The sequence below is a fragment of the Tinamus guttatus genome, unplaced genomic scaffold (assembly GCF_059628265.1).
Source record: "Tinamus guttatus ecotype Peru unplaced genomic scaffold, ASM5962826v1 Tinamus_guttatus_pri_ptg000546l, whole genome shotgun sequence".
Taxonomy (NCBI): Eukaryota; Metazoa; Chordata; class Aves; order Tinamiformes; family Tinamidae; genus Tinamus; species Tinamus guttatus.
Window position 1 is genome coordinate 1,359,506 of NW_028289080.1, and position 15,090 is coordinate 1,374,595.

The 15,090-nt window shown below is 49.5% G+C and overlaps 1 protein-coding gene across 1 annotated transcript; it reads right to left on the minus strand.

The window, feature by feature from the left end:
- Positions 1-3,648: 3,648 nt before the first annotated feature.
- IVD (isovaleryl-CoA dehydrogenase) lies at positions 3,649-14,789 on the minus strand. Its single transcript, XM_088534182.1, has 12 exons — positions 14,652-14,789; positions 13,591-13,680; positions 12,717-12,768; positions 11,676-11,845; positions 9,864-9,957; positions 9,234-9,370; positions 8,419-8,515; positions 5,934-6,027; positions 4,799-4,880; positions 4,255-4,359; positions 3,929-4,001; positions 3,649-3,799 (listed from the first exon to the last, which is right to left on the minus strand). Exons 1-12 carry the CDS (start codon positions 14,787-14,789, stop codon positions 3,666-3,668), a joined length of 1,266 nt encoding a protein of 421 aa, XP_088390308.1. The 3' UTR covers positions 3,649-3,665.
- Between the last annotated feature and the right edge of the window lie 301 nt (positions 14,790-15,090).

Consider the following 15,090-nt stretch of genomic DNA (forward strand, 5'->3'; position numbering starts at 1 on the left):
AGCTGGGATCTGCCTAATCCCGTCAAGCTCGGACTGCTTCTCGCGCCAGCCCGGGGAACAAAGTCATAATTCTCTCTCTTGCAAGCTCGCCGGCCGTTGCTATGGGAATGCTCGTGCTGTCAGGGATTCAGCGGCACAGATTTTCCTGGAAGCGCAGGTAGGGAAAGGTGGTCGTGAAAGGCTCGAGCTTGCCCTCGCCCGAAGGCGGCACACGCCTGATGGGGCAGGGAAGATGCCCGGCGCCCCATCGGAGCAGCCTTGGCGGGAGCTTCCGGGCGGCTGCGGGATTTTGGCAGCTACCAGGAGCAGCAGCAGGGGAAGCGGCTCCTCAGGAGCTATTTGATGCTCTGCAGGAATACCTGGAAACACCATGAAACAGAGGCCCCAGACGCTTGGGAACGGCGGGACTTCGCACAGTCCTTGGCCCCAACCAGCTGTGGGGGCCATATCCCCGGCTTGGAGAGGTCACCTTGCTGCTGCTTTGGGGCTTCTCCACGTCAAAAATTGCCACGTTTTTGCTGAATTAGCTGGGCAGAGCACGCAACGGAGCATTTCCACTAGCTTATGATTAGTGCTGACCTGGGCAGATCAGACCAGACAAGGTGCAAAGGGAGCAGTGACAAGAAGTGGGCACATCCCTCTGGGACCTCCTCCCAGCCCTCCGATAGTGGCTTCTTGGGAAACTCTTGCCAGGAGGAAATTGTCAAGGATGGGGATAGTATGGTGCCCACGTTCCCTTATTCCCTTCGAAAAACATCACATGAGAGCGGGCCTGGAGCATTTCTAAAGTCAGATGAAACCATGGTAGCTGCTGCTTCATCATCCGTGTGGCCAGTTGTCGCAACGGGGAGCAATTTGGGAGGTCTGGGGTGATCTCTTCTTGGCAAATCCACACTGGCCTGTTATCTTCCAGGTACCAGCTACATCCTCACCTTCCATGGGGAGGCGGCAAGAGGAAGACGACATCTCTGCCTGCTGCTCCCCAAAGGGCAACAGAGCTCTGGGCTTTCCTGTCCCGCCAAGCAGAGCCCTGGTTTCTCCAGCTGGGATGGAGTATTTCATTAAAAAGCGCAAGGGTCCATTCTGGGACAGGGCTGAGGACAAGCAAGCAGAAGGGTCTTTCCTCACTTGCTTAAGCCCTCACCAAAGCAGAGAGACCACCACAGCCTGCAACTCAGCTCTGTTCAGATACAGGGCAATGGGGAAAAAATTGCAAACCTGGAAGGCCTTAGATCTCCCAGAGCACTGCTCCTCTTCAGCCAAACAGAGCCTCAGAAGGGTTTGGCCATGAGGGTCTTGCTTTGTTGCCAGCGTGGTCCCTAGCCCCACATTCTGCCCCCTGCGTGATGTTTCATAAAATTTTAAAGCTAATGCTCTGCCAAACGCCGATGGCCCCGGAACAGATGTGTAAGTGCAGCATCGGATGAATAAATCATGGGGCTCTGGGTGGGAGCTGCAACGGGGGAAGGAGAGGCTGGACGCTTTTGAGCGCAGAGGCCGTTCATTTAAATGACACTGGTCATTGCTGGCTCGCGGGACGGCCGTGACTCGCGCGCGTTCTGCTCTCGCTGGGGCCATTCCGCAGGTCTCATCCCTCCCCGTCCGGCCTCGAGCGGAGGGCAGGGGAGGAAGGACAGCTCTGAAGCCTCCCTGTGCCCCCTGTTCCTACTGATGGCTGTCACAAGAGCAGGAAGAGCAGTTTCTGCGACCGCCAGAGGCAGCGCGAAGGAGCCGCAGGGATGGGAGCCGGGCGAGCTCCTGCCCCCCACACTTCTCCCGTTTCGTGCAGTGGGAGACGGCTCCCATCTGCATTTGCTACACGGGCTCCTAGGGCAGGTCCAAGATGCAAGTTCCGAGATGAAATCTCGCTCGCTGGTAATAAATAAGCTCACATAGGTGGATACATTCATCTATTTTTTTTTTCCTCCCTTTTCAGCTTGGGGGCCGTTTGGGGCAGGGGGGCCGCAGCTCCCCGCCGATTTGGGCAGCCCGTGGGGCCTCGGCCTCAGCTGCTGGTTGCTCCGCATGCCCCTTTCAGCCAGGGGCAGGTGCAGAGCGGGCAGTAATCCCTGCTCCCCCCGTCATTCCTCCCTCTTGAAAAGCAACCTCCAGCCCTGCCGTCCGTATTTATCCCAGCCTCAGAGCAGAGCTGGGGCAGAAGAAACACGCAGCAAGACATAACTCAGCATCCAGCACTTAAAATGGTCCAAGAAGGTGCTCTTTGCGCTCCCAGCTCCCCTACCAAGTGGATCTTAGCAGAGTGAGCCAGAGCATAAGGTACCTCTTTTTAAACGATCTGAGGCTCCTGCAAGATCCTGCAGGTTCATGATGTTTCAGAAGAAAGGACCGTCCCCAGGATTTTAGAAGGGGCTCCTAGTCCTGGAGGCACTGAAGTTTTAGTGGCCCTTTGAATAAATGTTTAGTGACCCAGGTGGCAATGCAAGGAAGCCAAATCTTCCTTCAGCCTGTGGCATTTTAAAATTCAGCGTTAAGTTTCTGGCACCTGGGGCAGATAGATGTCAGCTACAACCAAAAACAACACACAAAGCTTTAAGCTTTTCTGTGTTAAAATTAGCAGGAGGTTGCCTAGATGGTAGCTGTTTAATTCAGTCCTCCGTCATGTTTACAACAGCCTGTCTTCTTTCATGATTCACTCTGAGGTGGCAGCACACGCTGCAATTTTCCCCTAATAATACCACATACACCTTAATTTGATGTATTCAGTATTCCCCAAAAACATCCACAATTCCTGTTGTGACTCCCTCTAGTCAAGTGAATGTGGAGTGTAAATACACTTAACCAAAAGAACAACCTGAAAAAACAACCCAAAACAAACAAAAAGAAATACCAACCCAAAAGTCAACCTCCTTCTGCCTGACTCACTCCTGGGCATCACAGTACAACTGTGCCCAGGATGATGGATGCGACACTTCAGAAAGGAGAAGACAGTAGGAGGCAGCCAGTCAGAAGAGGAAAAGCTTCAGGCTGCACCGGGCTACCTGGGATAGGAAAGGAAGTGTGCGGAGAAAGGAAAGCGGCACTTTAATAAGGTTTTACTAATCATGGCCTAAAACACTTGTGTGGCTACGACGCTTCAGTGTTCTTGATAGCTACCCCCCTGCCACAATTCAGCTGGCATTGGGTTTCCCAAAATGGAAGCAATTAATCCCATTGGAATGTCGCAATGGGAAATTCCTCTGCCAAGCAGGAGCATGCTAAATGTGAGCTATTTAATGGCCCTTGGAGTTTTTAAAGAGGGCAAAATGACTCCCTAACCTATTTTTTTTGTTGTTGTTGTTGGTTTTGGATTGACTTTCCATACTCAGCAATGGTTTCCTCCTCTTCCAGGCGTAGTGTTCAAGAGGCTGCTCTGATGGCCCTGGGGTAACCTCAGCTCTGCAGCACCGAGACTCTGGATGGCTTATGAACAGGATGAATCAGGCTGCTCATGAGACAAGGCGGAGGAAAGCCCCACATTTTTCCTTCTGTCCTAGAGTCTGATTCATTCTGTCTTTAAAGCCCAAACCAGCAGCATCTGTTCACAGGGCAGACAGGAAAAAAGTGCACAGTCCCAGGATCATAAGCAGGAAGTAGTAGTTGTGCGTCCCAGCTCCACAGTCAAAGGCCTCATGGTGGTCAGGGTGCTGTCGCTCTACTGGTTCGTGTTACTTAAAAGCAGCATTAAATGCCCGTCCGATGATGAGCCTGCGCACTTCACTGGTGCCTGCCCCAATCTCGTAGAGCTTGGCATCACGCAGGAATCGCCCCATGGGGTAGTCATTGATGTAGCCGTTCCCACCTACCAACGAAAAGACGCCACAAGTCACATCTCTGACTTTGGGCACCCTCGCGCTGTGTTTGGCTCTCTGCGGCTGTCACTTGGACTCTTCCTCAAAGGAGGAAGATGCTGCCGGTGAGTGCAGCTTACCAAGACACTGAATCCCATCCAGAGCCACCTGGGTAGCACATTCTGCTGAGTAGAGAATCACCCCGGCACAGTCCTGATGGAGGCACAAAAGTCACTGAGAGAGTCAGGAAAAAGCATCAACTGCCCTTTCTCCAAGCTCCACATTGCGCTGCCCTTCCCGTCCCTCTGCAGACACCTGCCAACACTCTTTGGCTGCTTCACCACAGAGGCACAGACTCACGTCCCAGCATGGGAGGAGAAAATACCACAGCACCTCCACCCCGCTCAGCCCAGGGCTGCGCTTGAAGGTACTCCTGGACACAGGGTCCGCGTGGAAGCGAGCTCACCTTGGCGTTGAAGTGGCCTCGGTCGCAGGCCTTGGCCACGTTGTAGACGTACTGCCGACACGCCATGAGCCGGGTGTACATGTCTGCCATCTTGCCCTGCATGAGCTGCGCGCCGCAGCAGAGGACAAGAGACATTTTGTGGGTATTAAAACTCTGCTGGGTCAGAAAGGGAGGAAGACTGCGTTCTGCATGAGCGCTGGGGATCGCAGTGCTGAGTAGGAAGTGGACAACTGAAAGGAGATGGACAGCGGGAGGAAGCCAAAGGACCTGCAGATTCAGGAACTCCTCCCAGATATCAAGGCCAGCAGAAACATCCCATTCCCTGGTCTTCACCCACTAACGGGTGGCGTCGGATAAACAGGCTCACAGGGATGCTGTCACCTTCTCAGCATATCACTACATCACACAGCCCCGGCAGAAGCTTCAGCTAGCTTTCCCCAGTTCTCCCATAACAGAGCAACTTGGCCTCTCAGAGTATTTTTTTTTTCTTTTTTTTGCCTTAAGAGAAAACCAGACATTATTTATAATCACTTTTCTGTCTCACCTGGAAGTGGCCAATTTTCTGTCCAAATGCTTCTCTCACATGGAGGTATGGAAATGCATGATCAAGAACAGCTTGCATGAGCCTAGGAAAAACATAGATATGCAGGAAGGGAAAAAGAGGATGAAGAAAACAGGGCAATTAACAGAAAAGCAATAATTAAATATTGGAAGCACAATTTAACACACAAAGGTTCTCTGGCACCTAGAGAGGGAATGCTACTGCCTTCCTACAGTTATGCTCAAATAGCGCTAAAAATAAAAGGTAAAGGTCCCAGTTTTCTGCCTTATGCTCTACATCCTGCTTATTCGGGACACTTCTTGTGGTAAGGTCTTACCTTCTTACTTCAGGGGACTGAGCTGGAGGTTTGAAGAGCTCTCTGACAACTGTAGCTAGGACACTTTGTGCTGCCTTGCATCTCCAGAGAAGACCAACTCAAGGAGTACTAGCTAATACTACAAAAAAAAGTGCAGATGAAAACAGTAGTGAAAAATCCTTCTCCTGCTTTATGGAAGATAAGTCTTTCCACGTAATGGTTAGCACAGAGAGACTGCCTGGGGGAACAACAGGACAGTAAGGTAAAAAGTGCTGCTAAGGCGCTTAGAGACTGCGTAAGAAGAACGATCCTTTTGCTCAACCCAGCGGTCCGTTTACATGAAAGCTTGGATAATGTTTTAGACTATGCTACACTGCAGGGCAGGATTTTTCAAGTTTTCCGTCTGGCACCATGTCCTCTACCCCTGGTCACTCGGATTATGTTCCATATAGATGCTCTCAAACTGAGAAAAAACAGCAAGAGTGACAGGGAGGTGAGGAGGGCTAAAGGAAAAGGAGGATACTGGGGGTGCCAATGGAATTATGACCACAACCGTGAGCAGCTACAACACAGCTGAGCAACTCAGGAGCTGTGGGACCTTCCTGCTCCTGCCTCCTCTGCTGATCATCTCCTTTGGCCCTACTGTGACCCAGACACCTCCTCGCAGCTCTACTTGGCTCTCCACATTGGCCCAGCAACTCAGTCCTCCATCCAAGAGATCCCTTCAAAAGGTACAACCCAAGTTTGAGACCCACTGCCCTTTGGTGACCATGAGGATTTCCTCTGGCCTTCAAAATCTAGGAAAGATGGAAGAACCCTTACCCTAGTGGCCCACCAGACAGCACAAGCCTCTCCAGGTCCAAGCCACTCATCAGAACGTAGACTCCTTTGCTCAGCTGCCCCAAGACGTTTTTAGCTGCAATCAAAGGAAAGTAATTTATCTGTGTGCAAAACTCAATCCTCTACCCAGAGGACACAGGCCCTCAGACAGCTGCTCTTCTTCTCAAACTGTCAGTTACTTTTGCCTTCCTTTCTGGCTTGAGACATGAGCATTCAGGATGAGCGAGACAGGTTTTGGGTTTTGACACACATTCCTCCTCCTCCTGAAATACCTTCCACTCCAGACAGTCAAAGGACTCTCTGCAGAGAAGGACCTGGGCGTCGTGGTGGACGACAAGTTGACCATGAGGCAGCAGTGTGCCCTTGTGGCCAAGAAGGCCAATGGGATCCTGGGGTGCATTAAGAAGAGCATCTCCAGCAGGTCGAGGGAGGTGATCCTGCCCCTCTACTCAGCCCTGGTGAGGCCACATCTGGAGTATTGTGTCCAGTTCTGGGCTCCACAGTACAAGAGGGATGTGGAGCTGCTGGAGAGAGTCCAGCGCAGGGCCACAAGGATGATCAGGGGCCTGGAACATCTGCCCTACAAGGAGAGGCTGAGGGAGCTGGGCCTGTTCAGCCTGGAGAAGAGAAGGCTGAGAGGGGATCTAATCAGTGTATATAAGTACCTCAAGGAAGGGAATGAAGAGGATGGGGCCGGCCTCTTTTCAGTGGTGGCCACTGACAGAACTAGAAGAAATGGCCAGAAACTGAAGCATCAAAAGTTCCACAGGAACTTAATGAAAAATCTCAACAGTGAGGGTGACAGAGCACTGGAACAGACTTCTCAGAGAGGTTGTGGAGCCTCCTTCTCTGGAGATCTTCCAAACCCGCTTGGACGCAGTCCTGTGCCACGTGCTCTAGGTGACCCTGCGTGTGCAGTGGGGTTGGACTAGATGATCTCTAGAGGTCCCTTCCAACCTTAAGCATTCTGTGATTCTATGAAAGGACAGTAAAGGGTTAAAACTTGCATTCAGAGCCACTGCTATTCTATTGCCTGTCTTCTGAAGATGCCCTCCAGAGATCCTCCAGGCTTAACATTTGCATCAAGAAGAATAGGGAACTTAGTAGCCTAGGAGGAGAGTGGGAGGCCTCTTCCCATTAGCTTCTACCTACCTCAAACTGAGAGTGACTAGAAGTTGTTGACGTATGACATTTACTAGCTGTGTGTTTGAAATGAATGAATCCTGGTCGGATACACTCAGGTCACCTTTCTGGCCATTCCTATTACAGAGGCCAAAAGTTACAGGCAACCAGTCACAACTCGCCACTTATCACAGGTAGGGGTGATAAACCTTCCGACATGGAAAACACACCAGCAGGCAACCCCCTTGTTGTGAAGGGGGCTGAGCAGCATGCAGCAGTTGTTACAAACACATACAAATATAAATACTTGTTTAAAAGACAAGTACTATTCCTGTGGAAAAAGGGAAAATAGCCCTGCTTCAGGCTTTGATCACAAGCAATCTGTAGCTCAAGGGCTGCTGTATTTCCTGCTTATTGATGAGTATGTTGATAGGTTCTGTGGAGAAATGCAGGCTCTGCAGGACTGTCGGCGTGATGTGGGAGCTAGGAAGAGGAAGGAGGATGAAACCCTGCTCTCTGACAAAAAAGCTTGTAGTGCTAGAGGATATTTTGATCAAGAAGACAAAGAGCCTGCCGATGTATGAAAAGGTGCTAGACTGGTTCAGCCTCAGCTAGAAGATCTGATGCTGTATTCATGGCTAGAGCGCAAAGCACGCTAACTTTCAACACTGCCCTGATGCCCTTCTCCAAGTTTTCACAGGTGCCCCATTAGCACGAGAACAGGCTGTTCTGTATGAGTGGTCACCCAGGAGATGATCTGAAGACTCAGGCACCGGCCCTTCTGCTTTCAGGGTGGAGGAATCCAGTAAAATTTAAAGTGTTAGATTTCAGCTGAAACTCTTCTGCATGCTGCAAAGTGACTTTTGTTAGAATAGGGGAAGCAGAAGAGTTGGCTTGCAGATTTCTCAATTATGATTTTCAGAAATTCAGATATGGGATCACCTCCTTTTGCTATATGGGGGCTTTGAGATTTCCATCTACAAAACCAGCCATTAGCATGCCCCCTTGTAAGGCGCATCCACCGTCCTGCTGTTCTAACTAAGGGGAAACGTGATGTCCTTTCTCAGGCCTTAATCTCAGGAGAATTCAAAAATACTATAGCCAAACCAGAAGTCTCCAGTGATTTTAGAATCAGGGCTAATAGACTCTTCTGTATACCAGATGGGGAGCTCTGAAGGCAACAAAATATGCAAGAACAGTTCTCCTGTGCAGCTACTAAAGAGCAGGTCGTTGTCTGGAAGGGCCTCTAGGCCAGTTTGAACATGCATGTAAGTGGTGATCCAGTCTGCCTGACGAGGAAGAGACCCACCACATGCACATGGCTATTAACTTGAGCACAACTCACCCGGGATCTTGCAGTCTTCAAAGATCAGTTCACAAGTGTTAGACCCTCTCATGCCCAACTTATCAAGCTTCTGGGATGTGCTGAAACCTGGCATTCCCTGCAAGAAGAAGAAGAAAAAAAACAGGAAAAAAAGACTTCAAACTTCTCCATTCTGAAAGGCTATATAAAATCATTACAGTCTTATAAAAATTTCCCTGACCACATAAACACAAATGGTGTACCAGAAAGGGAGCCAAAGGGAACTACCTGCCATTGGAACAAAGTGCAAGTGGAAAGACAGCAAATGAGCAGGGAAACATGTACAGCTCGGGGCACCATGCTAACCAGGCAAGTGAGTCCATTTTCTAAGGCACATAAAGAGAGAATAAATAATGATCTGGCCCGTTGCCAATATTGGCACGGCTCTGGGGTATGGATTACGAGCCTTGGCCAGCAGCTGAACTGCCCTAGCTCCTAGGCTGGGTAAGGCCATCACAAGGTTTTCACTGCAATCAGTTTTTCACATTTGCAGTATCATTTCTTCTATCACAGCTCCCTGCTATTTACAAAACACAAGAATAGACAACTGAATAGTGCAGCAGATCCACAAGGCCTCCAGTGCCCCTGACAACTTTGGGAAATACCATTTTCTTTACATTTCTAGACCAAAAGACGAGTTATGTGCATAGATGCCAATGCAATATGCTGCAGCACTGGGGCAGGGGACTAATCTCAAGGGTTGTGAAATTCAGGCAGGAGGTAGTTTGCCTTTGAGCAAGGGTAAAGCAACTCCAAAAGAGAGTGAAATAGAGAGGTCTATTATACGCTGAACCTACCTTCTCCACAATGAATGCAGTTATACCTCGGGAGGCTGGGACAGCATTAAGGTCAGTTTTAGCATAAACAATGAGCACGTCTGCATCCGGTCCATTGGTGATCCAAAATTTGTTCCCATTCAAAACAAAGTAGTCCCCTAGAAGCAGAGAGGGAGGCAAATCGTGAGCTCATGACACACCACCATCTATGCTTTCACCCAAGCTACTTCAGAGCAGGCTTCCAAGGACGCTCTTCAGGACTTCACAAACAGCACACACAAAGTCCTTCCCAAGCTCAAGAAAACTCTTTTCCTTTCCTTCTGGAGCCCCCAAGATTGGGTTTACTGAATGCCTGAAAAACTAAGGCACCTGGCCCCAGTTCTACCATACAGCTACCTTCCACCTCCATAAGCGAGAGACCAAAAGTGCGTCCACTTCAGTACATCCAACCACCCAGCCCACAGCTTCACCGTCTTGCTGGGACTTTCCTGGGATACAGCACATATTTCTGGGAACACAGCTCAAACATAACCAAGATCGAACAGTGTTCAGAGTATTGGGAGGGTTAATATAAATTTAGAGGAGATGTTATTTATGCTGGCCAGCAGAAACACTGGTGTGACCTATCAGGTAGCATAGGAGACCGTTCACCTTTTTTATCTGCCTTCAGCCTCATGGAGACAACATCCGATCCAGAATTGGGCTCACTCATGGCTAATGCTCCAATGTGCTCCCCACTGATCAGCTGGAAAGAAAGAAAAATGTAAGAAAGGGCAAGAAAAGAGCACTGTTGCATTTCCATTTCCTCTTCAGGCTGTCTTTTTCTGCACTGATTCTCACTATTAGCTGTTCAACTTAACCTGCAAGCGATGACTATCCCTTGTTCCCAGAATGCTCCCACGTGCTGCTGTGCTGAGGGAACAGAACCAAATCGCAGTGGGATGAGCTGGATGACTCAACTTGTGCCTCAGGGTTTTAAAGGCAGAGCTGTACTCATCTATCCCCATGAAAGTGCCAAAAGAACCATGCAAGCAGCCATACGCCTCCCCCAAACTCCTTGCCCTGCACTTTACGACTGCCCTTTTAAACAAACTGCAGAGGTTTGGCCCAGAAGGCCAATGAGGGAGATGAAAAGCGATTGCAAAGTGCTTAGCAATGTGCTGACAGCCTGAGCTACCAGCAGCCTAACCCCCCAGCCTTGTGCTAGAAGAGCAGATGGGCACCCTCCTTCTGTGCCTGCTCATGCCAGAGTCTGACTGTTGCTTCTTCTTCTCTGCTCCTTTCATCCTTGCCTTTTCTTTTTTCCCCTCTCTTGTGTACTTTCTCCCATCTTTTCCTCCTTCTGATCTCTTAAGTATTTAAACTGGTTTCTCCAAGTAAGATGCACGTACATCCGACTCCATCCACCAGGGGATTTCAATAAAAGCCTTGATGTCATGCTGAAAACTAGGTAGTGTCACTCTACAGAACAGCAAGTCTTTGGCTTACCACCAAGGACTCTCTTAAGAGCCACGATGAGTAAAAACTAAAACAGCTGCCTGTCTCATATTGAGAGCCAGGGAATGGGGACATTAAAATACACCTGAGGAACAGCTACGACATCCCAGGTTACATAGTGCCAGACTGCACAAGAACGCTTTGGGGAAGCCGCGAATCCCTCTGAATGCAGTTTAATTTTAATCCAATAACGTGGTTACTACTCTATCCAGTGGATCACATTGCCTACAAGCACTGACCCTGAAAAAAGCTGATATAGGACAAACAAGTTCTGCGTTCTGCATTCTGCACATACCTATGTAACTACAGATTAACAGGACAAAAGCAATCACATTAATCTGGGGAAGGGCAAATTGGTCAGTGTAATATTTCCTCCAGGTTGTAGCATTGAGACTAGCAGTTTCTTAAAATGCTACATGCTGTGAAAGACAAACTCATCCTTGCATGTAGCTGCACAGGAAAGAGACACAAATCTGCTGCCTTGCTGGGCTAGAAAGCTTCTCCAGTGTCTTGTTCTGTTGCTACCTACTTGAAACCAAGCAAAACTCTCTCCTCTCTTTTTCTGAGAATCTTTTCATGCCACGGGAGAAATGTGTGATAGATACAGTGATAACACTGACTCCTCTCACCTGAGCTGCACATAAGAACCTCACCTCCACAAGAGCTTCCCTGCTAACATTAAAAGGAAGAGGGTAGCACTGAACCTGCAGCAGAAGTTTCATCCCAGCCCAGTTCTGCACATGCAGACGGCAGGCACACAAACCTGCTCTGAGACAGAAAGATGTAGTGCCAGACGAGATCAGCAATGGCAAACTGGGAAATCCCGGGAACTTTCTCATACTTTTAGTCTCCTAAACCCCACAGTGTCGCAATGCGGTTATATTCTTCCTCACCGGCCACGTGTTTCTTCATGCAGTGTCAAAAAAAAAGATCTTTCTAATTTCACCTTCCCTTACAGTCAGGTACCTTGGGTAAGTACTGCTCTTTCTGTGCTTCATTGCCATTTCGCACCAGCTGGTTAATGCAAAGGTTGGAGTGGGCACCGTAACTGAGTCCAACAGCTGCTGACGCACGAGAAACCTCCTCCATCACCAGCACGTGGTCCAGATACCCCATAGCAGAGCCACCGTATTTTGCTATGAAAAACGAACAAAAAACTTCATGTTAATCATGGCGGAATAGTCAATTTGTAGTCATTTAGCAGTCAATAGCAATAGTCAATTAGCAGTCGTTTGCAGTGGTCAAGTAGTGTACTGGCAACCTGGAGTAGGTGAGGGGACAAAGGAGGAGCAGCAAGATCCATGAAGTCCAAGCAATTTGTCATAATAAGCATCCCAAAACAATTCAGAAACCCTCCAGCTCAAAATGTGGGACATTAGGGATTTCTCTACATCCACAAATGGTTGTCACTCAAAATGCTGCTCTCTCTTGCACAATTTGGAACGGATAAGATCCCCCAAATACACTGCTCTCATCCAACATCGGCAGGAATGTGGAATTCGATATAGGATGGAGTGAGATAGAGGAGCATAAGCATCATAACTGGGAATCCAGTGAGACACCCTGAGCTAAGTCCAAAACTGGCAGTTGCTAAGATTAAAACAGGATAGAGTATGAAGAGAGGAGGTAGGAAAAGAGAAGGCTGGGAAACGCTAATGGCCTGGATTGGACTAAGAACCCCCCTGAAATAAATACACACTATTACCTAGCTGTCTATACATAAACACACACAGATAAACACAGAAGTCAAAGCTTGGTTACACCATTAAAACCACTTGCTGCTTGCCTGTAAGAAAGGAACTAAAACAGAAGGATGTGGACACCACAAGCTAATCAGAGAGGTCATTTGGGAGCACTTAGTGGTCATCAGTATGAATGCTTTACAGGTACAGCCTTTCAGTACTCATTTAGCCTCCCATCTGCATCTGCAAGGCACTTTGACATCTCCTCTCTCTCTACTCCAAACTAGAGAGTTTTTAGTAGAACAGAAAGTGGTAACTGACTTACCAGGAGCTGTGATCCCCAAAACTCCCAGTTCCCCAAGTTTCTTCCAAAATGCCTAGGGGCAGAGAACAAGCCATCAGTCCAGAGCTGCAGTCAGGGCAGCAGAACATCATGTCCATACACGGGGAGCCTCCCCAGGTAACTCCCTGGACACAGGGAGAGCTCGGAGATAAACACATGGATTCCTCCCACAGCAGCATCTCCATCCTCTGGACTTGCATCCCACAGCACTTAAGGACACTCATGACACTGCAGGGCAGTAGCCTGTTCACTTCAGTGAGATGATTCACAGGGCTAAATCTCATTTTGCAGAGACAGGTCCTTGACTGGGCAATGAATTAAGGCCATTAACATAAAAAAAGAAACATATCTCTTGCTAAAGAGCAATTAGGATCCCCTGGTTCCAGACATTTATGCAGGCCTTTACGTGCCCCATCCTTGTCACATCACCTGTACCTAGGGCTTCCGCAGCGCTGTGTAGGCCTATTAGCCTGTGATTGCCAGGCAGAGCAGATAACCTGAGTGATCCATGACCAAATTCCTGGAAATACTGGGAAGAGTCATGAGCCCTAGGTGATTTATGACTCCTCCAGTAAAAGAGGAGCAAGATAAACTAAAGCTGAGGCAACATCTTTGGAGAGATACAGAAAGGAATGTTTGCTTGGGGGAAGGAAATGCAGCTCCTGAGGCATGCAGTGCTACTGCCTTGATGACTTTTGGATTCCTTGTTTTAATTCCATTAATGTTTTCTTTATGCCTCTCCAGTCTGAAAAGCTGAGGATCACGTTCCCATGGCGTGGGCTAGGATTCCTTCTCTGGACGGAGGGACAGCCCAAAGCACAGACAGGCATTTCGAATGCACACAGGAAACACTTACCCGCATGTCTTTGAATTCATTCTCCTGATCAATTTGTTGGGCCTTTGGAGCCAAATGCTCCTGACAGAACTTTGTCATGGTCTGCCTAAGCTGGGGGGGGAGGAAAAAAAAAAAAAAAAAAAAAAAAAAAAAAGAGGAAAGACTGACATTAAATCCTATCAACACGCCATCCTTCTTTTCCCTGGAATACTTCTAAAATTCCCTTGCCAGATTTCCTGGATCCCAAACCCAGAACACAAGAGGATAATTAAATCAAGCTGCCACAAAACGGAGGATACCCAGGACGCCTCTCTCAATTCACATCAGAAAGACAATCTTATTTAAAAGTAAAAAAAATATTTTAGTTTCCATGGCCACACATGTCTTGAATCCCAGAATTGCCAAGCAAGTTTCTTCTCTGAGACAGGTTTTTATTATTATTATTATTAGTAGTAATGCTTCCACAAAGACAAGCTGACATCAGCAAAGTTGTTGAGCACAAAACTACAAAAAGCACATCTTATAATAATAATAATAAAAGCTTATAATCATTACAGATTAGGGGAAGGACTCAAACAGGGACCACAAACACTTCAAGCAGAGCTAACACACTTGGATTAATTAATATTAAATAAATTGTGGGTTTCAACTGTGTGTGTAAGCTTTTTCACAGGAAGAGATGGACGCCATAGAAGTATTTTCTCCTTTTATTTCTACAGAATATAGAGTTACAGGGAAAGGCCATGTTTATTCAGGGCTAAGTCACACACAACACGAACGTAAGAAGGCTAAAGAACAATACAGCATTAAGCACTAAGAATGAGTGCGTCTCACACCTCCGTACCCCCCCGCTGCACCTAAAAGCACGGGTGGGAGCAGCCTAAAGAAACATTCAGCCGGCCAAGTCCACGGGGGAGCTGCCCTTCCCGCGCGCGCGCCACGCCCCCACGCCGCGCCGCGCGATTGGCTGCGGCGGCCCAGGCTCGGCCTATCAGCGCCCGCCGCCCGCCACGCCCCCGGCGCGGGGGCAGGCGCAGCGCGGCCGCCCTCCGGCCGTCCCCGGTGGCCCGGGCGCGCGGTACCTGCCGCTGCTCGTCGCTCAGCCCGTTGACGGTGTCGTCCACGGCGAGCCCCGCGCAGCGCCGCCGCGGCAGCAGCCCCAGCGCCTGGCGCCGCCGCGCAGCGCGCAGCCCCGCGCGCGCCAGCGCCGCCGTCGCCATGCTCGCCAGCCCCGCGCACGCGCGGCCCAGCCCCGCGCGCGCGTGCGCTCCGCCCCGCCGGCGCCGCCTTCCCCGGCCGCGGCGCGGGCTTTTCAGGCGCTCAACGCGGGAACGGAGAGAAACGCGCGCAGCGCTCGCGGGGCGGGCACGTGCCAGGAGGCAGCGCAGACTCCGCCCGTTCCCTGGGAGCAAGAGGAGCTGGAAGTCTCTCCCAAGGCCTGCCCCAGCACCCAGCCCCAAGCTGGGCTGGTCGATGGAGAGGGAGGTTTAGTGTGAAAACTCATTGAACTAAGTAGGAAAA